This window comes from Cuculus canorus, chromosome 3 (genome assembly GCF_017976375.1).
Source record: "Cuculus canorus isolate bCucCan1 chromosome 3, bCucCan1.pri, whole genome shotgun sequence".
Lineage (NCBI taxonomy): Eukaryota > Metazoa > Chordata > Aves > Cuculiformes > Cuculidae > Cuculus > Cuculus canorus.
In genome coordinates this window covers 52,242,170-52,268,584 of record NC_071403.1, presented here as the reverse complement: position 1 = coordinate 52,268,584, position 26,415 = coordinate 52,242,170, and the positions used below count along the sequence as shown (strand labels likewise).

Below are 26,415 nucleotides of genomic sequence, written 5' to 3'. Positions count from 1 at the left end.
AACTCTCTGGTCAACTGCTCCGCCAGCCTCATTTGAATGGCATAAACGGTGGAGACATGCTTTTCTTACTAACTTTTTCAACACTGAAACTGCAAAAACATGGCAAACTTCAACTAATGCCACTCCTTCCTAGAAGCACTTCATGGGTTTTTTTGCTGCAACCTCAGGGAAATTGCAATGCCTCTGTATTCAGTGGAATTGGTCACTCTGTCTTGCCTTGCCATTCATTTTTATCATTTATATTTGTTTCAGTGACCTGGACATGCATGAAATTTTCAAATTGCATCAGTTTTTCTTTTCTCCCAAAACGATAATACTTTTGATTGCATGGCCATTCCATTGAATAGCCCTCTCCTCATCCACAGACCTTTTGTTTGGTACAGTATTGCTAGGGTTGCTACTGGAATCTGAAGGTGAAAGTTAAATGTTAAATGTATGGGGAGGTCCATAGTGAAACAATAAACATCCTTACTATGGTGCATTTATTCAGAAACTTTTAACCAACAGACAATTTGCTCTCTGAGAAGGCTGCTTTAGGAGGAGCTCTGGTTGGTTTGACAGACAGATTTGCTCAGAGCAGTTCCAGATGTCCTCTCTTTGTTGCTGGAGTCACTGTACACTGTAGGATTAGTTAGAATGGACTTTTCACAGGACGACATTACTCATAGCTAAATGTGCTGTGCTTCAAAAACTGATCTTATTACTTGTGGTTGGTCTCAAACACTTTCCAAAAACAATTTTTAAAAGCTGTGCCATAGTCACATTGCCTTCTGGAATAAAAACACTTAAAAAACTCTACATCACAGCACTCGTTTTAATGTGTGAGGAGCCTAGACAAAGTTGACTTTGTGTTATGGTGGGGTTTTGGTGGGTACGAAAACTGTCATCCAAGCGCACTGTAGGTACACAGCAGCCAACATAAAAGCTAGGAAAGAAAACTTTTTAAAAGCTCTAGATATACATGCTGATTAGCAGTGAACAAGGCAGGAAGAATGTTTAATATAACTAATTGATATAACTGTTTATTAAGTGGCATAGTTTATAGAACTTGCTTCTTCCTAGTAGAATCTCAAAGCAAACTGGTAGTTCTGAGTTGGTGGATCTTCACTGACTCATAAGTACAGAGTCACAATACTGATTGTGATTGGGCAATAGGTCTTATTTCATCTTTGCTTCCTATTAAGGCATCTTTGAAGTTGCTCTGTTGGGTAGTTAAGGCCTTAAAAACTTCGCAAGTGGTTGATCTTCTGCTTCCTGTTTGTCTCCACTCCAGCTCTGAAGCGAATACTTAGATATCTGCCTGTCTTGCAACCCATGCTTAGAGCCCAGAGTTGAAGTTTTGCAAGTAAATTGTAACTGTGGTACCTTCTGTATTTGAGTGCTGTGCGGCTAGTTGTTCAGTGGCCACATAAAGGTCAAAGGTTTTACCTTTCGGATTGCAAAGCAAAAGCTGGCTTCTCTCTGAGCCTCCTAAGTGTCTAATCTTTTTTCAAGTGATACCAAAGCTTTAGCAGAGATTTGTCTGCCACAGTTAAGCAATGGTTGACTGTGGAAATGGAACTGTACTGAGTTTGGTTGCCCTCTACTCTTGGGAGGTAAAGCAGTGTTATAGTGCTGATTTTAGATTGTTTATTCAGGTCGATTATGATGAACTGCATCTGTGCATTCAGCCAAAACTGAGTCACTCCAATAGGTGATTGTGTCACTGTAAACATACCATACTTTCTCCCAGAAGTAGTGTAGCTGTCACATATCATCACATGTGTGAGTGTAAATATTTAATCTGGAGTCAGGGCTTGCTGAGTCTCTGGGGATGCAACGCTTATGGATAGCTGGGCTGGTTTTTCCCTCCTCTTACCAAAAGCTTGCCCTAGAAGGCCTCTGGCATTTCCCTGTACTTCAGTGGAAATGGAGTCTGTGCAGCTATTCAATAGGTTATTCAATACTTTATAAGATGGGTGGTTCTCTGTTTCAGTGCTACTGTGGACTTCTATGAAGGCAGATGTGAGTGCTGAGGTGGAGTTACCAGCACCTTGGAAAACCTGATGCGTAAGATCAACAGTTTAGTCAGACCCAAAAATATTTTTTCTTTTTAAAAAGAAGAGTAGACAACAGATGACAGTACAGCAAGCAGACTCTAGGCCAAGGAGTTGTCTCTGGAAAAGAAAAATTGCTCAAATTGCTTTATAACAAATTACCTGATTTATAACCTACCATCCTTTTGTTTGTTTGTTTGTTTCCATTTTTGCAGACATTTCTGTTTTCACAGATGTTCTCTGAATCACAGATGTTTTGAGTGAGCTAATCATTGTGATAGAACTGTATCCATCCTTTTTTTATTATTATTTTTGCAGAGAACCTGTAGTTTTGGAGGATTTGACTTGACGAATCGTTCCCTTCACATTGGAAACAGTTCTGACCAAATGGTAAGTTTTAGACAAGGCGGCACAGACTTGAAATAGCATAAAATTAAATGTGTAATGGAGTTATAATAGACTGAAGTGTAATTTGGATCTGTAATAACAGTTTGGGGATCCAAGAAAGCGGAGTATCTTTGTTAACCTCAAACTTCCTTAGCTTTGAGAATAACATACCCACCCATATCCATGTGTGTATAAGTATTTATATATGATATATGTGAAGAGGCAGCAGCAAGGGATCGAAGTGCGTATCTGGGGGCACATCTAGGGGGGCTATTCTTATGTCTGACTTCCTCAGAGCCATAAGTGCGTATCTGGGGGCACATCTCGGGGGGCTATTCTTATGTCTGACTTCCTCAGAGCCATCACATCAGATAAAACATAGGATTGCTATACTTTCTGAGTAAAACTGTTTACTATTTGGAATGATGAGGCAAACTTTCATTTGCTGGAGATCTGCAAGTTATTTGGGTGAAGTCATCATGGAAGAGATTTATTATTTGTTTTCTCACTGTATCCAAGAGCTCTGGAGTAGACCAGGATTCCATTGTGCTGGGTGCTGTGCAGTTGATTTCAGAGCTCTCTGTGTTTATAAAAAAAAAAAAAAAACACCTCCCCTGAGAATTAATACCATTTTGTGTTACTCATGTTGATCCCAGTGTTACTGTTGGTCAGCTTGTGGCCAATAATAACAGAGCAGAAAAGAGCCAGAACATTATACCAAATGAAATTGCAAAAAGTATTCTTTCCTTTTATCCATCTGCGTTTTTCTTTTCTGTTTCAACATTGGCTCTGATAACTTCTCTGTTCATTTAAATCAGGTCTAAATTGTGAAACATTTTATATGCCAGCATTATATTATTTTTTGTATCAGCTGGTTTTTTTTGATTTTTTTTTTGTTTTTCTGATTTATTTTTTTGTACATCATAAATTACCCATAAATTGCCCAAAACTGAGGATGGTTACTTTACTCATCAGTTTTCAACACAGTAGAAAAGTTAACTTCCAAACTTAAAGTGTTTATCTTTAAACATAGATACTTTGGCATATTTTGTTCAGATTGGGTTTGATATAGGAAGGTGTGAAATCTAGATGTTATTTTTTTTCCCTACTAGGCATCAATAGTGGGAGAGGTGCAGTATGCCAAACTGCAAATCAAGGTTTATTTCTTGAAAACATTTAAGTCTATTAAATGGAAAGGTTTTTGTTTGTTGGTTTTAGAGATTGGGGTTTTTTTCCCAGAAAAATAAGGCAAAGAGCTGTCCTTAATTTCTGCTGAAAGACTAGAAGTTACCAAAGAAGTTGTAATCACAAAGAACTTGTAAAGGAAAAAATAGAGTTGTCAGAAATGAAGTACTGGCTTAATTTCAGAGAAACTTTTTGGGAGAACGTTAGTGAAGTACCAAATATTTAGGAAAAAAAGAAAGAGATAAATCTTTTATGAATAATATAGTGTATATTTATTTTAGAATTTGATATCTTTTGTACCTAAATGGTCCTCAGAAGGATTACTGAACCAAGTCAGAGGCCAAATTTAGTAGTTACTCTATTTGTCCAAACAGATTTTGGTCATTTTTGCATTGTGATTTTTGGTGCACCCAATGGGAAGGATGCTGATAGTGGCTCTAATAGAGCTGCCATCCTGACATACTGTATAACTAAAGACTGTCTTTATCATACTGCCTGGACAGTTTGAGTAAGGGCTGCGTCATACGAGTAAGTTTGGCAAGGTGTCAACTGCTCCCTGTTCATGCTTTTTGTGTGCTTGTGGCATAAGTAAGTGCTAGGTATCTTAAGCTGATTTAGAAAAGGTTAAATGTGTTCAAAGGAGCCTTTGTCATCCAGTATATATAGACCAGCTAATTTAGTTCAGCAGTAGCCTGTTTTATGTAAGAACAGCTGTGCAACTGTAGCCTTCTACCATGATTGGTGGAGTTAGTAGCTTTTTTTGCCATTTTTTTTTTTGCCACTGTAGTTCTCAGTAAAAGTACAGAGGTGGTCATCAAGAGAGGTTAACAGAATGCCTGTCTGAAAATAAAAAGTGAATTTTCGTTGCCAAATGTAGCTATCCACATGTGTGTATACACACACACACACACACACACACACACACGTTTGGCTAGGATCTCACCTCACCTCCTGTTACACTGTGTGTAGTATTGACCAATATGAGCCACAACTACTCTTGTATATCTTGCAGAAGGGCTTAGTCTGAAACTGGGGTTCTCTATCAGGTCTGAAAGCCAAAGGGTGTCCTAGCAGACCCCAACACATATACACACAGTACCTGCAGAAAACGTTACAAATCATGCCTTACCAGTCCACTGTACCTTATTCCCACAGTATTTGCAAAAGGTCTCGACAGTGAATTTAGAGCACTAAACAGGATACCATGCAGCTGTTTTGTGTCTCCCTGGATGCCTCCATGACGACTACTGACTAAGGAATAAAACGGCTGTTAAGTATTTTATATGCTTAAACCCTGTTCTATTTTGCAGGGCAAAGAAGGAGACTTTGTTTATAAAGAAGTGATCAAATCACCTTCTGCATCCCGTATATCTCTGGGCAAAAAGGTGAAGTCTGTAAAAGAAACCATGAAGAAAAGGATGTCTAAAAAGTATAGCAGCTCTCTGTCTGAGCAGGTATGCAAGGTCTGCAATGGAATCCACCTAATAATGTAGAAGTGATAATCAGTATTGATCCCCATGCTTCAAGGCACCTCTGAAGAAATTTCTAACAAGACTATATGGTGTGGCTTATTCCTGTGTTCTTATAAAATCCTTCACTGTGAAATGGCTTCCTGTAGAAGCCGAACCATGAAAATGCACTTTCAGATTTTCATTCAGGCAGCTCATCAGCAGAAGCCTGTGGTTGATGGAGTTACACGTCTGGCTTTATATTTCCATTTCTTTATCTATCATCATTATTTATTAAGAGAACCAGTCTGTGACACAGGGTCACAGGAATGTATTTGATCTGCAATTTACACCTTAGTTTAAATTCCCAGCGTAACTTCACATACATGGTTCCTCTCTGCTACTGCAAATCTTTGTTCCATCATAATTTGCCCTCTGCTGCAGCCCATTAAAACAAAGGCACAATTTAGTCAGGAAGAGGCATCCCACAGAAGATTTTCCTATTATTCTTTCATTACAGATTTTTATAGCTTATTCTTAAAGGCAAACCTGAAGTACATTAGTTCTAAATTAGGCTTTGAATTTCGGTGGCCTAGGAACAATTGCTCTTTTTTTCCTTTTGGTATACTTTGGGTTCCTTGCTTTGGTAGAGTGTCAAAAATTCTTCAGCATTTGTTTAAAACCAATCTTGGCACTTGAAATGTGTAATAGCTGGGAGGGCAGAGCTCTCTCTGGCTAACATCGCCCTCAAGTGGCCTCGCACCGGCCGGGGATGCTTGCAGCCAAAGAGAAAGGGGGAGGAAAAGGGAGTCATGTCCCACCAGATCTGTCTTTTTGTATTAATGCAAAATATTAATGCCTGTAAAAGCAGCAGTTTAACATTCAAGATAACAGCCCCAGACTGTAGAATCTGGAGAAAGCACAGCGTCAGAAACATGACCAGTTTTATATGATGCTTTGCAACATTAGAGTCCGTTTCCTGTAGGAATATTAGCCATACTTACTTATAACCAGGGACAATGCTACAGTTTCAGTTATTTAAATTTACAATTAAAACTTTTTAAGGTCTAACACAGTTTGATGTTGATAAAAAGATGCTTTCATGTCTGACTGGCCTTACAGTGCCCTTCTACAAAGTCTGCCTACTTTGAGAAATTGGTTTAGAGTGGGTTAACAGTACTTCTGCTCTCAATCTCTCTCCAATATTAACTTGACATTGGAAGTCATATGCTGGGATGACTTTTTTTTCTGATGATTCTGCAGCTTGCAAATAATAGCTTTCATCTAAAAGCTTTATGACCGCACATCCCAACACAAACTCTTTTTTTATGCAAGCTACAGTTCTTTTTTTTTTTTTTTCAGACTTTTGGCAGAGTCATTCCGGAATACTTGTACCTTTCTGGCATAATGATTCAAACTATATGCCAGTATCTCTTTCTGCCTTCAAAAAAATTAAGCAAAAGCTATTCTAACCACAAGTATCTGCTGCTTTACTTTAACTGTGCTTCATGGAGGCTGACAGAATTTCGATTTAGGAAAGACTCTTTCTGATTTCCTGTACTGCTTGACTGAATGAAAAGAGGAATTACCTCATCTATTGCACATGTATCAAAATCATTTTATGTTTATATGTGTTTATAAACATAGCCTGTACACAGGCTGCATTTTCTGGTTAATTCTTTTTTTTTCTTTTTTTGCCGCAAGATAAATGAGCAAGGATATCAACAAATGTCTGAAAAAAACATAATTTTTGTGTCTCACTTGCATTGCCTGATTTGTTTGTATTTACCTTTGTACAAAATCCTGATTCAGAGAGCTGAATTTGGCACTAGCTGGTTTGCAAGTACTGCTGGCAAAAATATTGTGTATCATAAAAACCATTGAATTGGAAGTTTTGTGTAATGTTTCTTCCGACTTACAGTACTAGCCTTTTCAGACTGACTGTTTGCTCTGGTCCCTGCTATCATGCCTAATAAAGTGGGGATCTGCCACTGCTGAGTGCCACTAAATAGATAAGTGTAGAAGTTTTCGTCCTGTTTGGTAAAGAGCAGGAAAACTGAATTCCTTGGAAATGAAGAAGCAGCTTCTCTGAGTGTCTACGTTCAGTTAGCAGACTGAAATGGTTCAATCCTTTTCAGGAGTCCAGCCCTGGAGTCATGCCGGGTTCTCCCCAGTCGCCACCACCGGACACTGACTCCCTGGACAAACCGAAGCTGAAAGCCGGTGGCTCAGTAGAGAGCCTGAGGAGTTCCTTAAGCGGTCAGAGCTCAATGAGTAAGTTTGATTTTAATTATATTGCTCCATTTCTGTGGCTTTGGGGAGCAGAGGTCTTCACAGTAAGCAGAATCAGAGAAAGTCAAAACAGAAGCAGTCGTTAGAAAGCAGAAAGGCTGATGGGTTAATCATTAAGCATTACAAAGAACCATAAGCTCTTTGGTGCAGAGATGGTATTTTTTTCCTTTGTGTTTATTTAGAGCCATGAAAAAGTGAAATCCTGCTTTCTGGCTCGGTCTACTCATGATTGGATTGAGAATAGCAGTCCTTGGCCACTAGTAAACAGGCTCATCTTTACACTAAATTTCTCTTGAAATCTCTATCCTGGTGGGCTTTGCACCCTTGCCTCCAGAGACACCTTGAGGTTCTCTCCTTAACTAGTTAGAGGAGTATTATTTAAAACCTCTCTAAGGCTGTCTCTACACAAATCAGAGCTTAAGTGAGACGCTGATGGTGTGAAGTTGCTTCACTATGAATCAGTGACCAATAGAAACCAAGGATGCGTTGGGGGAAAAAAACTGAAGAGAAAGTTCCATTTCTAAATAACTGAAAGTGTGTTATGTTGCCGTAAAAACAAATGATGAGGATTTGGAACCCTCATGCAGGATTCAGAGCTTATTTTCCACATACAACTATGCTTTCTTCTTGGGCAAAATTTCCCAGAAAGATGACATCTCCTGTGCTGTACTATAGGTGAGATGCTAGTTTATATTACAGTTAAATACACAGTCAAATATTGAGGAGCTGAGTTTGGGAAAACAGGAGTACCAGGTAGATTAACTAACTCTCATATCACGTGTGCATATAAGAAATGATAACATTTAAGGGCTTTTAACTTATATTACCGTGTTTTGTAGAAAGATGACCCATTTTCAGTCTTGCCTCTGTTTGTTTCTGAATCTTTTTCACAAAAAGATGCTTTTTTGTGAACTAATGCTATGTCTGTCACACAGGTGGTCAGACAGTGAGCACAACAGATTCCTCAACTAGCAACAGGGAGAGTGTGAAATCGGAAGATGGTGATGATGAAGAGCCTCCTTACAGAGGACCTTTTTGTGGAAGAGCCAGGGTTCACACTGATTTTACTCCAAGTCCTTATGATACAGACTCTCTGAAGCTCAAGGTACAAGCTATATGCGGTTTTAAGGGGTCAAACATTTATGTTGTCGGAATTCTTAATTAAGAGCTCTTTGCAAGAACTATACAATTCTTAGTCTTTTAATGAGTTTACATAGGTCTTTGAAGCCCTTTAATTGGCCCTATTTTTATAAATTTAACATTTGCTTGAATTATATCAAATTGTTATAGAACATATATATAGAATATATTAGTATTTCTCCATGTCCAGGGAAAGACACTTACATCCTTAGTTTCCAGAAAAATAAAAATATGCCACAAAGATCATTTCTGTGTTGCAAGGAATTTGTTTGAAAGGTTGGAAAAATACTTTGTCTGCCACGATGGATTAATCCATCAATGGAAAAATTTTCAAAATGCTTGGAAGAAATGTGGTTGCGCCTGCACATAGTGTCTCTTAAAGGCATTTCAGTTAATATGTTTTGGTTTGAATTAATATTGAATTACTTTGCTGGCTGTGAGTTGTCACTGCCCTTTAATGTTTCTGGATATCAGCTTTTATTTTTTTTTTGATTGTGCTGTGTGTAATTCAAACTATCTGACTCCTAACATTCATTACTTAGAATTCCAAGGGCAGCTATTGCCTTACATACATCTGCTTTAATAAATATAAACATCTGCTTTAATCTCTTTAATGATACAGAAGCAGTTTTGCATCTATTTCTTTGTTGTGATCAGGAGCACATTAGGAAAAGGAGGAGTGTTGCATGGTTCCTTCTGCACAGGCCTCCTTTCCTCAGGAGTTCTTATATGAGGTTGTGCCCATATGCACTGTGTGTATTCTTCTTTGCCCAAGTTTCAGGTAGTTGCACAGCTTAGAGACCCTTGTACAAAACATCAGTGACGCACCACTGAGGTGTAAGGTTTGTGAATCTGGACAGCTGGGGTCCATTCCATGTTCTTTGGTTGATTCTGTGATCTTAGGCATGTCACTTAATACCCTTTCCTTCCATTTGTAGAGCAAGTATAATCGGACATCTTTGCAAGAGCTGTGGTTAACCTTTTGAAAACTAAAGAGTGTTGTCCATTCTGCATACATGAAAATCTAGGAGAAAGTACCCATTGGATAGTAGTACCTAAAGTATCCATTAGAAAGCATGCCTAATGGTTTTCTTGCTTCTTTGATCTGCAGAAAGGTGACATTATTGATATAATCAGCAAACCCCCCATGGGCACTTGGATGGGCCTGTTGAACAACAAAGTGGGCACTTTCAAATTTATCTATGTGGATGTGTTAAATGAAGAAGAAGAGAAGCCAAAGCGCCCCACCAGGAGACGCCGGAAAAGCAGACCGCCCCAGCCCAAGTCAGTTGAGGATCTCTTGGATCGCATCAACTTAAAGGTCTGAATTCTGTATTTCTGTTTACTCTTCAATTTTGTTTGTGGGAAGAGGGCCACACCTTTGGAGTTGTTAGTTTTTGAAAGCTGCACACCGAATTCATAATCCTAAGGATCGTGGCATCACTTAGCAGTAATGGGTCTCAGCTGCAGAGGGAAAGTAGCTGAGGCAAGGCAGAACTACCTGTGAGGCTTGATGAAGTGCTGCAGGCTGCAAGTTGTATGCACTTGGAGACTGTAAATCGTTACATAGTATGGCTACTAGCTAACACGCTTAAAAAGCAAGCAAAAAGTGCAAAACAATTAGTAGTTGTTACCCTGTCTTTAAAGAGGGAGTATTTTTCCACATTTCTGTTCAAAAGAGCTAGAGATAAACTGGCATGGCTCTTGTTCTCCTTTTGTACTTGTCCCTTCATACAGAGCTGTGCCACGTTGTGCATCCAAGTAGCATGCTACCCAGGCCATTTAATACAGTGCATTCCAAATACAAAAATATGTGCATCATTCTAGTTCTGGCACAGCTACCTCCCTGAACTCTAAGCAATGTTTATAGAGGCTATAATTTTGCTGTTATGCAGTGGTTTGCATTTGCTGATCTACTGCTTTTTTTACTGATTGTGAAAATCTCTTCTAGTATCCTCATTGACTAAATAAGTTGAATAAATATGTTGTCTTACAGCTGCTCTTCTGTTTTTCTTTCTTTTTTTTCCTTCCCTTTTATGCAGGAGCACATGCCCACTTTTCTGTTCAATGGCTATGAAGATCTGGACACATTTAAGCTCTTAGAAGAAGAAGATTTGGATGAACTTAACATCCGAGATCCTGAACACAGAGCTGTTCTCCTCACAGCAGTGGAACTTCTACAGGAATATGACAGTACGTGGGATATTTGAGGTTTTCAGTTTTACTAGAGCTCTGCCAAGAACCTTGTCAACCACTTAATGCAGAAAACCGATTCCAGGATTTTGATCTTTTTCTCCCCTAATATAATTTCCAGGGTAATCCTGCGTAACAACGCGTAGTTTTTTGAGGAGTGACTTAAGACTTGCATTTATTTTGCTAGAATTCTTTTGTTCCTGTGAGCTCTGCTAGCCAGCTTATTCAAGTGATGTCAAGTGTACAACACACACCCTTTAGAATACTGATATTCAGAAATAAATCCTGAGATAACCTATGCAAATATGAAGCTGAGACATGGAGAATAGGAAAGAAGAAACTTCTAGACTAGAGGGAAGACACTGAGGTTATCAAGGGTAAGAAAAATATCAAAGCCCAGAGGGTGGTGGAGAAGGGTAGTACGAATTAAACTTTCTCTTATTTTACCTGCACATGCATGTGATTCTTGAATTGTGAATTGCAGGATTGTACAGGTAGCTTCAGTTTGTGCGCGTGACAACACAGCAATTTTCAAAGGGAGAAAATAAATCAGTCAAGTGCAAAGAGCCAAAGACAGTGACCCAACTATCTTAAGATGCAGCAGTGCAATTCTGCTCATTGTACAGATGGTCTCAGGCAAGTGGTTGCAAAGGTGAGGGAAAGCAAAGTAAACTATGGCAGTCAAACTTGATGGTGTCTTTGCTGCACAGGAGGAAGCAGGACTGTACCATCCCCGCAGTAGTCATGGTAGAGTCGTGGTAGAGTAGAATTCTTTGAAACCCTGTAGCTTGAGACAGGAATTAAGACTCAGTACCTTGTCGCAGGAACCGAAGACAGTGCTGAATTTCTCCTTCTTCCCTAAGTGTCAGCAAAAGTTTAGTATCCCACCAATCAGAATCAATGGAATGGGTTGTATGAGGGCTTTCTCAGCAGCTTCTGTGCAAAATCCTGTTTTAGCTTTAGCTGCCATAAAAGCAATTTAAATAGCTGATTATTAAGTGGGCAGTGTTTTATTCTGTTATAGAGAGATTTGTGGTTAGTATCTCTAGACAGGCTGTGTGGCCTGGGTTTTCACTGACATGTAGCTTTCTTGATCGTTTTGTTTCCCAAAGAGGCATCCACCTTTTTTCTGCTCTCCTTTACCTACACCCCCCCCATCCCCCATAAAACTGCAGTTGCAAAATTAGCTTATTTCCACTTGTATCAGAGGAGCTTTTTATCACCTAATATGAGCTGTTCTTCGTTATTTGCAAACCAGTTCAAAATGCTCCCTTCCCTGGAGTAGTAATTTTTTTGGGGCCTTCAGTTTTGGTTTGAAAACTTGAAGAGCTATGTGATCTAGTGGTTGGAAAATAGAAATTCTATCCCCAAGTCAGGGTGATGAGTAGAAAGAGAAGTGGAGGCCAGGCAGCTGGAACCTGGGAGGTGCAACAGCACTTAGTTCCACCCCGTAATTACTTTTCGTGCACTGAGAATAAGAATTGCAATAGCCAAGAGAGGGGGGGGAAAAAAAAAAAAAACAAAACAAAAAAACACAACACAGGCTAAACTGTATCTTTGCATCATCAAGTCGGTTTTCTATATCTGCAACTACAGATTTAGTTTCTTTACAAGATATGATTTCTGACCATCTGGGTAAGTTCCTGGAATACAGTCAGTGCAGCCTGAATGGACCACACTTGACTGCTGGCTGTTTGCACAGACCAAAGAACGATTTTTGGCCACTAGTCTCTCACTTGTCACTTCCCCCGTCACTAGGAGACAATATCTAATTTCGCCAGACCCACTCCTGATCCTTCCTCTTGATCCCTTCTGGAAAGTAGGTCAGAGTGAGGATTTTATTCTTTTTTCCTTGATTTCATTCTTTTCAGTGCTTTTTTTTTGGGGGGGGGGGGAGTTGAGTTTTTGTTTTGTTTTGTTTTAGGTGTTGGATTTTTCAAATATTAAAAATAATTTTGATGCTGTAATTTATAAATAATTTCCCATGATTGTGAGTTGCAGGACTTGGCCGCAAGGCAGCCAAGGAGCATGGGCAGTCCATGCTGTTTTCATTATGCACTGCTCCCTCAGTCATGTTGAGGCTGCTTATTACTCCTTTACTAAACAGAATGAACATTTCAGGCATTTATGATGGCAGTTCCTAATGCTCATTCTTTTCTGAAATGGTGATCTGATACAATTAATACAACAGGAAAGATCTCAGAATCACAGAATTGTTTAGGTTGGAAAAGACCTTTAAGATCATCATGTCCAACCGTAAACCTAACACTGCCAAATCCACCATGTCACTGGGTGCCACATCTGCACATCTTTTAAATACCTCCAGGGATGGTGTCTCAGCCTCCTCTCTGGGCAGCCTGTTTCCATGCTTGACAACACTTTTCAGTGAAGTAATATTTCTTAATATCCACCTCCCCTGGTGCAACCTTAGGCCATTTCCTCTTGTCCTATCACTTGTTTCTTGGAAAGAGAAACCAGCATCCACTGGGCTACAGCTTCCTTCCAGGTAATTGTGAAGAGTGATAAGGTCTCCCCTCAGCCTCCTTTTCTCCAGGCTAAACAACCCTAGTTCCCTTGGCTGCTCGTCATAAGACTTATGCTCTAGACCCTTCACTGGCTTCATTGCCTTTCTTTGAAAGCACAAGATAACGGTGTTGGAAATGGAAGGTTGAGAAGTTCAGCCAGATCTTCTGTTTGCCTGTTTTTCACTGTATTCTCACATCCTCTAGGTAACAGCGACCAGTCAGGATCTCAGGAGAAACTTCTCATTGAAGGCCAAGGCCTAACCGGATGCTCTCCTCGGGATTCTGGCTGCTACGAAAGCAGCGAAAACCTGGAGAATGGTAAGGATGACAGCGATGAGCCTATAATCCCTGCAGCCTTTTTTAGTAGATAACTTCATATGCTTTCTGCTCCTGTTCCTAGCTACACAAACTGTTTCCTACTTGCATTTCTCCTTTGCTCTGACTGCCTCTTTTTCCCTCTTGGCTTGAGCCACTGGTTTTCATTGATACTGTTTCTAGTTTATTGATTTGCATAGGTAGGAAACAGATCAGATTTCACAAATAATCATTCTTTTGTGATCCTGAAGCAACAGGCACTCTCACTGCCATTTCCCACCTTCTCCACTCTGTGTCATATTCTAATGCAGCCATGTCTCGTGAGGCTTGCACTACAAGCCTGTCTGACGGACCACTGGCAATGGAGAAGTCACCAAACTCCACTGAGATTAGCAGGGTTTCTTCTAAACCAACACAAAAACTGTTTAGAAAAAAATTTGTCTGTATTAGGTCATATTTTTATGTTTGCTTAAGGCTGCGTGTTTCATTCTTCTCTGCTCAGAAGTCAGCTGCAGAGATTTAGGATCTTTCAGTGTATGAACACTGACAAGTTACATTATTGGAGAAGTTGGCAATTAAATAAATGATGAAAAAAAATGCGTGTGAAATCAACTTCCATTACCTTATCTTGCATCAGTGAAAGGTGGTGCACTGAAAAATTGCCAAGACAGATGATAATAGGGATTACCCTCTCTGTTCTGAAGAAATCAGGTTGTTGTGCTGACTGAGCATGCTTCACTTGAAGGGTGGTGTAAAGTTGTCAGTAGAGATGAAATATTAAAATAGATTAAGTAGTTTTGGGTTTGGCATTATCATTCCAAACATTTGAAGCATGGCTTGGCCTTAGACTGCCTGATTTTGTTGCTAACATCCGACATCAACAGGAAACCAGGAGCAGAATAAATAGAGGTACCCTATGCCCCTTGTCATGGCTGGTTTTCCAATTTAAAATACGAGCTAAAGATTTTTCCATTAGTATGTGCATTTTCTGTCAGTCTGCAACTCAGAAATAACTATTTATTGAAGAAAATGGCAATTTGCTTTGGAGCTGAATGCCTGAAATTGACAATATACTAAATTCCTGAAAGCATAGAGAAATTTTTTTTTCTTGAACATGAGTCCCCATACAGTAGGCATGCTGGAATATAATCATAGATAAATATATGGCATATGTGACAGCCTTCTTTCATTTTTATCTCTAAGTGCCATCATAATGATAGCTGTTGCACTGAAGTTAAATTGCTGCCTGTACATTTTCCTTATTTTAACAATATAATAAAAGCTGTAGAAGGCAATTGTCATTGCCTGTCTGCTTAGATACTTACTATTACACTGAAACTAATGTTTCTATCTGAGTTTTGCAGAATGTGAAATACCACTGGTGATTTTTTATATTGCTTCTCATGTATAGATTACTGCATTTCTGCATCATTTTTACTCACAAATGCATTTAGTGCTTGTTTTGAAACCCATTATGAAAAGAACATTTGGTATGGGATTCATTCAGAGATTTTGTCAAGGCCAGTTAACCTGAAATGTGCTCCAGTGGTTTTTCAAAATTCATAGGCCATGGTTGTTGATATGCATATTGTTTTTGAAATACGTTGCTTTCTCAACTGTTACAATAAGGATAATCATTTATCTAGTATAAGCATCATAATGTGTAGATCAGCAGTAATAAACCGTACATCATAAAGGGAAGATGCATTCTGAGAGGAAATTCGTCTTCAGATTTTCTGGGGAATGGTTATGTATAATATTTTGATGACTAGTATGGTTTGCTGGTTTTAGGCTGACACTGGACTGTTTGGCATCAGCTCAAGATTTCTGAGATGCTCTTACATTTTGGCTAGAAAATGCTATGTACTGTGACAGTGGTACAGATGTATGTTTTATAGGTACTTCTTGGGGTCCCACTGCAGAAATATTTGGGTATTCTCATAGGTATCCACAATGTACTTTACAGCAGCATTGTTATTTTATTTCATTTTACGGAGGGCAAGGAATATACAGTTTGTGATCTAGTCAGTGTTAGACAAGAAGAACCTAAGAGCAGAAAGCAACCATCCATGATCAGACCATTAGTCCACATAGTCTAGTCCTCAGTTTGAGACAAAGCAGAGAGACCAAGCTCTCCCTTAGACTTCTGGTAACAGTGCAGTCTTTGGACTTGTTTTGCTTGTGAGTGTTGTCTGTCTGAGTTACATTTGGAAACTGTATCAGAAATGTAGTTATCAGCAGAATAGGAATGGAGCAAGCCTATTTGATGTTTCCCAGGCTGCTATTGGGGAATGAATCATTGGAGGACATAAGAACTTAAAAAATTGTGTACTGTTTCCTGACATTCATCTGTTGTCCTGAAATCATTTCTCCTTATGAACATCCCTGATCTTCCTTAGAACCTCCATACCTAACGGTGTCTGTATATAGACCTCTCTCATACTCTTTCCCAAGTCATCTCTTTCCTAGTCTGAGAAGGCCTGTTAATTATTCCTTATAGGCCATTCGTGTCCGTGATCATGCCTGTCTTCTTTGAACCTTTTCTTGTTGTGCTGTATAGCATTTTTAAGGAGAGAGGGGATGTGAAGAGATCAGAATTTCACATGTAGTGCGTAGGGCTGAAGAAGCAGACAAACCATGGCTTATCAAGTGAGATAAGGGTGTTTTATGATTAGTTCAGAAACTGAAGCCCAGGTTTCCATGGTGCCAAGTAGGCATCCTAAGCACAGAAGAGGAAGCAAGAAAACAGGTGGCCACAGTGCCTAATGTAATGTGCATTTCTACTAGTTTTTAATCAGAAGAAAAAAAAAAAAATCAGTGAGGCTAGGATTGTCTACCATGTCATCCTCTTTGTTGTGTCAACAGAGCTGTTTGAAATGCACCCACAATACAGCCACAGAAAGCAATGCCAGAATGAAGTTGTTAAGCTGGGATCTGGACAGGCCACTGAATGTGTTCTGTGTCTGGTTTTGAGCATTTAAATTTCTGAGAATGATCTTCCATACAGAAAAAATACTAAGAGAAACACTGAAAAATTGTTGTTGTAGCTCTGGTGTCTCTGGAAATATACCCTAAGATAATCTTCTTTCTTCTGAGGCAGGTGATGACAGGGAACTGAAAAGTTCCGTCTCAGTATTCTAGTAACAATAAGTATCATGAGAGGTAGACAGTGCCTTTCTAACAAAAACTACACCATAAAAAGAGTTGCAGTATGCCTGTATCTTGAACTGAATGTGGAAAGAGTATACATTTTCCATTCCTTTTGTGAAGGGACCACCATTATATTCTTATGCAAAACGAGGCTGCAATGAACTAAAGGTCCGATTTTACTTTTCCAAAATTTTTCTTTCCTCATTTTCATTATTTTTTTCTTCTTCCTTTCCTCATTTCTTCTTCTTTCTCCCATTCCCAGGCCACTGGCTTTAGACAGACATAGTCCATTTCCAAAGAAATAATGTGTTGTTTACTAGATATCCTTATGACCTCAGCAGAGGCTTATATTCCACAGTAGTAGTATTTCTCACAACTTTTCTTTCAGTGTTGACATTTCTGTGTGCTTTCCTAAAACCAGTATAACCCCAATCAGTATTTCAGACTGAAAAGAAGGTACATGGATTTTGTTACATAAGTTGTGACAACAAGCTCCAGTGAATTACTGCACAAGTTAGACATGTACTAGCAAATATGAATAATGTGAAGAGAATGCTCCTTTCTACACTCATTACATATTGACATTAGTACCTGAAGGCACTAAAAAAAAATAATCTTAACATTTCTTATACATGACTTTTTAATGGAGTTGTAAGTCGTTTTCAGAGGGCAGTAGCCTTGCTCCATGGAGAGGTACGGGCAGTCTTTCTGCTACTTCTTTGAGCTACCTGAACACAAGATAATAGCAAGGGAACCAAATTAATCTGTGATGTGTCTTTAGTAGCATTTTGGAGAAAGGATAATATTTAGCTTGGGTTGAACTCTGAACTGTACAGCTTCTGAGAAAGGAGTTCCTGTATGCTTGCATTCGTCCTTATAGGCACACCTTGATTTTAGGTAGGATAACCTTGCTGGCACACCAGGAAATGCAAGCAACTTTTATTTTTAGGGGAACCTTTTCCTTATTTCTCTTTAAATGTAAACTTAATTTTCTTTGCTAGTTTTCTAGATACTTTGCCTTTTAAACTCTTTGAGCAGAGAAAGAGAGAAAGCAAGCTATCTCTCTTTTAGGTTCAACAGCTTCTTTCATTCATATTCAAAGCAAGAAGTGTATATTATTCAGAAGCCAAGCACTCAGTCACTTTCAGGATAAAGCCCTGAAGGCAAGCTGTATGAGAAGAAAGCGCCGGTTACTTAAAAGTGCACCAGATTAATTTAGTTGCATTGCAGTTAAGAAAACTTCTCAGATCTCTGAAAGTAACTGATCCTTTAATTGACAGCTATTGGTTGCCTATTATTACAGACTTTTGATACCATCTAGCCAAATCTGTTGGTTTGAGGTTGGGTTGGTTTCCACACCCTGCCTTGGAAAAAGAAATATCAAGCTTTATCTATCTATCCTGATTTTATTAAGTTTACTGTACATGGGGAAAGTATCCCTGTCACCCTGAAAACAGTAAGTGTTCAGGATGTGCCGTTATTCTGACAGGTCATCTACTTTAAGACATATAAATCTGTCATGTTAAAAAGAAAATGTAAACAATCTGTGCAGTATTTGAGACATGAACTTGTATTTCATTGTAATAAGTACTCTTAATGAGCTCAGTCCCTTTTATCAGAATTTTTCTGTCAAGCAGATTTGATGGACTTCACTGTTTGACAAAAATATAAAATAAAGCTTACAAAGAACATATGTTTCATATTGATTCATGACATTTCAAGTGGTTATAGTAAAACACCACATTTCTGAGACCTTCCATTTTGATAAAACACTGTGATGCAGTACTTTTTTTTTGCTCCCTGGTTTGACATTGCAAATAGTTTGCTGCTCATTTAGAAAACAAAATAACATTATTGGCACACTTTGTTATTGAAATGAATAAACAAGGGGTTTTTTTAGGGAAAAAAAAAAAACGTTCCTGAGCGATCTATTAAACTTAATTAGAAGGTGAGCATAATTATCAGTATCCTAAAACAATTAGAAAACTGGAGAAAAATGGTAGGCCTTTGAGTTATTTCTGTGTGGGGTCAAACAGGTTCAGGTAGTAGGTACAGGTTATCAGTTTTAACTGTAGGATATTTTTATACTGCAAAAGATTCACATGAGCTAAACCTCAAATCTTTGCAAATTGGGCACTAGGAAGGTTATTAAGCATTTTAAATATATTTTCTTCAGTGGTTACGTTTATCAGTTCTTAATTAATAAAGCTGGACCTCACAAATTCATGTGCATAAAATGGCAGTGAGTTTGTGTACTTTTAGAGTTAAATAAAAGAGTAAGTTGTTTAGTTTCAAAGGCGTTTAGAAGTGATCCAGTATTTACACTGCAGCTTTTTCTTTTTTTATAGTGATGGATTGTGATTTCTTTGCTTCTAGGTAAAACTCGAAGGACCTGTCTTCTGCCTGCAAAATCAGCAAGTGAGCATAGCTTTAAGGACTTCAGCAGAAACCAGCTATCAAATTATCCTATGCTTCCAATGACCAAGTCAATAGAAATGCTCCAGCAAGGGGAAAAAGAAAGCCGGTTGGGTTGTGCGCATCATGCTCTAAAGAGCTCTGCCAAACTGCCAGCTGTTACAGGTCTGAAGAAGAACCGCAGAAGTTTACCGGTTGCTGTCTGTCGGAGCTATGAAACTCTGGATGGCCCCCAGGATGTAGATACATGGCCAAGATCTCACTCGCTGGATGATCTCCAGGGAGAATCCAATACTAACCTACAGGACACGAGCAAGGCAGTAGGTTCTTTTCCTCAGGATTCACTGGATACAGCAAAAAAGTCACCTGGCTCTGCCCTGCCACCTCAGTCTCGTGGAGGCAGCTGTATGGTAGATGACTTAATGGCTAAGCAGGGTAAAGGAGCTGCTAGTTCTCAGAAGGGAAGAGCTAAGGAACTGGACTGCTCTGTAATGGAAACTGCAGGTGGAAAGCCTGCTCCACTCCCCTTGAAAAACTGTGAAGCTCAGCCTCCCTTAGTGGCACATCCTGCAACAAGGACACCTCTGGAAATACAAAGTAAAGGCTTTCATGACCTTGCTAGAGCTGATTATGCTCCAGTCCTCAAGGGAGGTCTAGAAGCTGAGCACAAAAGCACAAATGAGGCAAGAATGCAACCAAAAAATCCTTCTCAGCCACCACCTGTCCCTGCCAAAAAATGCCGAGAACGCCTTTCTAATGGATTATATCATCCTCCCACGACTGCAAGTGGGAACCACTCAAGTCTAGAAGCACCTTGTTTGCCAGTAAAAAAGAGCAGCTCATCCACTCCCATTGATTGCCACGGGGTACCTGTCCATAGGACATCTTCTGAACAAGAGCCCGGTACCCCTCCCAGCCCACTGCCACCCTGGCTGTCAGAGCTTCCAGAGACTGCTAGTGTTCAGCAGCATGTGATAAAGCTAGGTCCTGCTTCAGCAAGGAAAGTCTCTTGTAGCAGGGGAATGGATCTGGAAATGGTAATAGAAAACAAGTTGCAATCTGAAGACATTGATCTTACCGAAGAACCATACTCTGACAAGGTAAGTGGAAGACATTGCTTCATTGTTTTATCCTACTAGCCTTCAAAGGGATAGTCTTTCATTCATTCTATCTATTGTATTTTTTAAGTAACCACCCTAAATAAAATATAAGTCATTGGGACGTTAACATTCTGTAACTATGTCTTCACTGCCAGGCCTGATGTCTAACTCTTGTGTTGTGGGGGGACTGAGAAATCCCAGGCTTATTCTGAACCTTCATATTCAGAGCTGAAAAAGGAAGTCATGATTAGATTTTATGCTTCTAAGAAAATCTGAATTGATAAAATAGTGATTAGGACATATTTTGGGGAAGTAAGGACTCCGGAGATCCAGTCCTTCCTTTAGAGATTGCTTTTGCAGTTTTCATGGAATCTCAAGCCCTTTCTTGCTACCATCCTGCACCTTTATGTTTGCATAGATTGGGCTGTATTGATACACTTTTATCTGTCCTCTCTCCTTTGTGTCTGGCTGGGAACATTCAGCATGGGCGCTGTGGTATTCCTGAGGCTTTGGTACAGAGATACTCTGAAGACTTAGACCAGCCTGAAAAGGACATTGCCACAAACATGGACCAAATCCGGGTAAAGCAGCTGAGGAAGCAGCATCGCATGGCAGTGAGTATTTCCATAAACCTATTTTTCTTACTTATGAGCAGACTTTTAAAAAGGACTGACTACTCGTAAAGGGAGATACCTGTGAAATCCTAGTACAGAAGCGTTCCTCGTGTTCACCCAGCAGGTACACTGTAGGTAAGGGTACTACAGGAGCAGGAATTACCTCCTCCTCTCCCAAAGGAGGACAGTTAGTAGTTGAAAGGAGAGCACACAGCTTTCTGTCTTGACTGAATAGTCATTCTAAAGTCTAAGCAGACTCTAAGCACTGGTAGGAGAGACTTCTTCGCTGAGGGTTCAGGTATTAAATGCTTCTGTATTGTAATCTGAAACATTTTACGCTCGTTTTTCATTTCTTAAACTACAGTTGTCCACTCCTCCTTAGCAAAAACAGGAGGGGAAATGATCAAAAGCCTTTGTGGCTTTCTATAAGAGAACTTGAACTCTCCGAGGAGGTAATAGGCAAAATTGATGTTCTTTTGTCTTACTGAGAAATTAAATGGATCACTCTGGAAAGTCTTGTCAGTGGATAGTTTTTACAGATCTCAAACTAATTCAGAATGGCACGTGATGGTAGCTCAAGCAGCTGGATACTGCCCACTGCATCTGCATCACCAAAATTGTTGCTGTTGCTCCTGTGCCAAGTGATCTTAGCCTTCCAACCCACACCGTGCTCATACTGATGAATGTGAAATGAGAGAAGTTGAAACATCTGCTATGGAATTCTACCAGTTTGGAAGGAAAAAAAAAAAAACCAGAAGACTTGCTGTAAAACAAGCAGTTATGTTTAACATTAAGGGTTGTTTTCTTTTTTTTTTTTTTCCTTTGCTGTCCAGATTCCAAGTGGAGGGCTCACTGAAATTTGCCGAAAACCTGTATCCCCAGGACTAATCACCTCTGTATCTGACTGGCTGATTTCCATTGGTCTACCTATGTATTCCAGCCTGCTCACAGAAGCAGGATTCAACACACTGAGCAAAGTGCCTTCTCTGTCACAAACTTGCCTTCAAGAAGCTGGCATCACAGAGGAAAGGCACATAAGCAAGCTCCTGAGAGCAGCAAGACTCTTCAAACCTCTTGATCCAGAGGCAATTTAATGTGCTCCGTAGTGTGGCATTGCCTGATTAAGAATCCACTGCTTCTTCCTGCACCAGTATTGCTCTAATTACTTCACTTAGCTAAAGTGATCAAGGAAGTGGCTCACAAGGACAGGCAGGTATCTTCTTCAAAGAATATGAAATGTTGCTGTTGCTGGTTTTGGCAACTGGAGGAGAAGAGAAGCAACCACCAGGTAACATAGATGTGGTGTACTTCCCTCACCCTTCACTCCCCTGTAAAGTATTCTTCATAAAATGCAGAGGATTGGCCTGAGAATCGGACAGCTTCACAAAATTAAGGGACCCTTGCACATTTTCTTCATGTTTGTGGAGGTAATAGTAGTAATAAGCCCTATTTCTCTGGAGAGCTACTCAGACTCAGGAGGTCTTCTAGGTTTAAGGTACCTGGCATCAGTCCTAAAGACCAGGTACAAGCCAGTACAGATTTCAGTAGAAGCTGTTTGGCAAATGCCTTTTGTTTATTTTAGTAGTCTAGAACAAAACATAAACCTCCCCCAGTCATCTTTGCTGTTGCTTGGTATAGGTCCCACTACGCCGCAAAGCCTTTAGCTAGGCCAAAGTTAATGGACAGGAATTAGTTTTTAGTACGGTCCATCTCTGTCACTCCAGTGCAACTAACCTGCAGAGAGTCAGAAAGCTTCTTTTTATTTGTACAGAGCTGAGGTCATTTTTTTATAACTGCTTTCTAGCAATAAGCTTTTTATTTGCCTTAAAATAAGCTTTTAAGCAGTTACCTAGTGTTCACTTATCTGTATTCATGGTTCTGAAGCCTTGTTTCAACCTGTCACTTCTAAGCTGCACTTAGGGTGATATCCAGCTGAAGTAGCTTCTATAAAATGCCTCATCGTAACACCTTCTGTTTTGTAGAGATGCTTTTACAAATGCAGGGTTATGCTAAGTTTCTGTTGTCAGGCTAACTTCTTGTTCACTATAATCTGCATTTACTGTTGTTACTAAACTGTTGAAGATATACTGCCTTGTATATATGTAACTGCTTTTCATTTTAATCATATTCTGTGTACTGTGTTATACTGTCAATCATTATGCTGCAGCTTTGACTTGGTATCCTGACCATATCAATTCCAAACAGTGGGTTTCTGCAAATGAAAATTCACTTGTGGAAGATAAAATGCATCAAAAAAGCAAATTGTGTCCTATAGAAATCATCAGGTCCAATAATTCCGTTTCATGGATGAAAAAAATCTTATACAGTCTTAGGAATTCCACTGTGATTTTACAACAGTTGAGATCTCTCATGACTGTGTGTTAATGTTACCTCTCACTGGAAGAGAGCATTGTTCCAGCATATGTAATGAACCATTTTTCCATCATGTAGTGATATTTTTCTGCCTAAATCCCTGTAAAACATTCCATTGGCATATGTGGCTAATGAGAGATTTTATTTTTCTATATGGGTACACATTTTATATACCAAATACAGATTATCATGAATAGCACAAAACTAGCTTTTTCTTTGGGATCTGTGTATGCTGTGTCCTTCAGCTTCTTGTAGCACAAACCCTCCATGGGAGACAGAGTGAACTTACTCTGGCAGATTAAGGGAGATCCTATAGAAACCTGGGCACAGGCCAGGATATGTAATTGTTTCCAGTATCAGTTCTGACATCAACTTACTGTATAAAACCAGACTAAGCGCATCACGATTTGGTTCCTTAGCTATCCCAGCTTTGTATTGAGCTAATGACACTTCCTGATAAAATATGCTCTCAGATTGATGAACCAAAAATTGCGGTTACTCCATGATTCCTTACTGTATATGGTCCTTTCATGGTCATGTTTTAAGTCAAATAAACTATGCGTTTTACTACAGATGGTAATTAATTTGGCTTTTGGTAGAATTGTTAGGTGTTAGATTTACTGTCCTTGTTTCATACTTCACTACTATTTGCTGCACTGCATCATGTGATGTTACATGAAATTGTTCTCAAGCAAAGTTCCTTGGGATCTGTTTCTGTAATGTTCTCCTTGGTGAGTGGATAATCAGCATGTTCTAGTATGACAGCATCAGGAAACATACAGCATGGGTGCCTTGCACAGCTGGTGAAAATCTAAAAAGAAAAAAAGGTAAACAAAACCCCCAAAACTAGATGTCTTTTTAATAGTGGTTTATTTGTTGTTCCTCTCAGAGGCTTATGTGGTGACTATCAGTAAGCAGGAGATGGAAAGAGTATTGAGATTTCCTGGGATTACTGGCAGAGGCCAGAACTGAGTAGACAGCAGCTGTGTTGGAGCAAAGAAGTCCAGGCTGGCTGTATGCAATAAAAAAGGAAACAAATTTCCTCGTGTTGCAGGGAAGGCAATTCACATAATAAAGCTCTCCCCTATTAGTTACTTTCCCCTCTCTTAGTAGTGGAGAATTATGAGAATAAGATGAATCTGTGTGCCAAACACTCTTCATAAATCCATAATTTTTAAATTATAATGTAGCCCAGGGAAACCAAATCACAGCCACCAGGAGTAGAGTGAGCAGTTTGAGGTATGTAAGTTTTAATAGTTGCTTTGTTTTTCTTTTTTAAGACTCTACTCTGTGGTCTTACTTGAATTGCAGTTTTAGTTTATGTTTTAATCTAACAAAGCCTTAAGCTTCTCAGTGTTTGAGCTTCCCTGCTGTGGTTTCAGGGACCTGTGTCATTCCCCGCGCAGGTGAGGCGGAGCGGTATGAGAGCCCTAACCTAACCTCTTATGTTTTCTTGCAATCATTCAGTGCTCTAAGCAAAGGTAACTCTTGAGAAACACTAAAGCTACCTGCTGCTGGAATCCTAATCTCTGCCCTGCTCAGGCTAACAATGTAAAGTATCTGTCCATTGTACCATTGTAACTCAAACAGCTATTTAACAATAGAAGCAGCACACCCAAAATATTACCAAATGCCATCATAACTGTAAGCTTCGATCGATAACCCTCTGTTAGTACCCAGGTGGCAATGACGCCTGTAGTTCCCTGTGCTCTCGCACGAGCCTGGCTCTGAATGCAAACTGGGAACATGATCAGAAGCATTAAACATTGCATTATTCAAATGGGTCATCATCTCTAAGAGCAGCAATAGTGGTCGATTCACCAAGTCACAGCTGTGCAGTTGTACTGTATTATTTTTAGAATAAATAATACTTTTGGTCCAAGATACTTCTATCTTTAATTGACACTCTCTGGGGAATCAAAACTGTCAAGCAAGTTATGTAACAACTAACAAAGTTGCACTTTCTGTATATGAAATCAATATTTAAATAACTTATTTTTCTCCATTTGCTGTTCTTAAATGATGTAAGTAGCTGTAATATACCAGTACTCAATATGTCCTGCAGTTTGCTTCAACCCGAGAAAGCTGTGTATTGTAAAGAAAAAAAAAAGAAAAAACAAAATATGAATGTGTAAAGATTATTGTGCTCTTTCATTTAGCAAAAAAAATGGTTGACAAAAGGGTTTTCCTGTGTATCAAAACTTGTCTATAATTATATGTCATACTGTTCATAGCTAAAAAGTAAATAAATTTCCTTGGTCTCTCTCTTTTTTTGGTTGTTTTTTATTTAGCTGACCGATGGTCTGTTTACTGGTCTGGTAGGAGTGTCCAGCTAATTTCTGCTTGATTCCTGAGCCCTCTCCCTCCAGCTTACTAAGTTACTCCCCTTGTTAGCACTCTCAGTAAATACCTACAGCAGGAGAAGGAGGTTAAAAACACCCAAAAAGATTAAAAGCACTGACCATCCAGGACTAGAAGCAACGCTCAAAATGTGATTGTGTGGGGTGTGAATCATCACTGTCCAGACTTTGTCTCTAATATGCCCTGAATGTCCAGCTGCTGGGCTCAGGACGTCTTCCCTGGTCTCTGCTTGGGAGCTTTGCACCTTTGCACTGGAATAATTAAAAATTGATGAAACCAGAGAAAGATTATATGAGTGTAATGCTCTGGAGTAGTAATTATAGCTGTTGCCTGCAAGAAGGGATTTCAAACCAGGTTTTCACATGCAGCTCCACTTTGTTGGGCTGGTGACGTGCCTCCTTCTGGGGAGGGCAGCTGTGACTCCTGAGCAGTCAGGTAATCTTGGCAGTCTGTAATAAGATGCCAGTGTCCTCTGGGTTTTAGGTTAAAGGAGCCTTAGGACGTGACTCGGCACTTCCTTCTAGCTCACTGTAGTGACTGACTTACTGCTGAGCATGTTGCATTTGTTTGTCTAGTTAAATTTGTTGTGTAATGAATGGATGTGCTTACCTACCTAACAGAGAGCACTGGCAAGTTCACAGGGCAACAGTGCACCAGAGCGAGAAGTTGATCCTTTGTGGATTTAGCCCTGTGTAACATAGGATGGACTGTGCCTGCCTTAGTTATTGTTAACCAGAAGCTTCATTCTGGAAATGGTGTAAAGGGAAAGCAAAAAATCTGTTGCTTGGGTTGCATCCAGACAGCTGAATCTTCATTCCCCCCTCAGGCAATGCTCCCATCAGAACTGTACAACGTGGCAAACAGTTCGTGGGAATGAAGTA

The 26,415-nt window shown here is 39.5% G+C and overlaps 1 protein-coding gene across 9 annotated transcripts in view; it reads left to right on the top strand.

Annotated features, from left to right (window-relative positions):
- The window catches only part of SASH1 (SAM and SH3 domain containing 1), a 536,181-nt gene extending 512,918 nt beyond the window's left edge, over window positions 1–23,263 (top strand). For all 9 annotated transcript variants that reach the window (XM_054062721.1, XM_054062720.1, XM_054062725.1 and 6 more), the window contains 10 exons: window positions 2,355–2,426; window positions 4,919–5,062; window positions 7,195–7,330; window positions 8,284–8,453; window positions 9,600–9,809; window positions 10,531–10,681; window positions 13,411–13,524; window positions 19,048–20,186; window positions 20,669–20,800; window positions 21,634–23,263. In XM_054062721.1, the coding sequence (XP_053918696.1) occupies window positions 2,355–2,426; window positions 4,919–5,062; window positions 7,195–7,330; window positions 8,284–8,453; window positions 9,600–9,809; window positions 10,531–10,681; window positions 13,411–13,524; window positions 19,048–20,186; window positions 20,669–20,800; window positions 21,634–21,894 (2,529 nt within the window). In that variant the 3' untranslated portion in view covers window positions 21,895–23,263. The remainder of the gene's footprint in view (window positions 1–2,354; window positions 2,427–4,918; window positions 5,063–7,194; window positions 7,331–8,283; window positions 8,454–9,599; window positions 9,810–10,530; window positions 10,682–13,410; window positions 13,525–19,047; window positions 20,187–20,668; window positions 20,801–21,633) is intronic.
- Window positions 23,264–26,415: the final 3,152 nt, after the last annotated feature.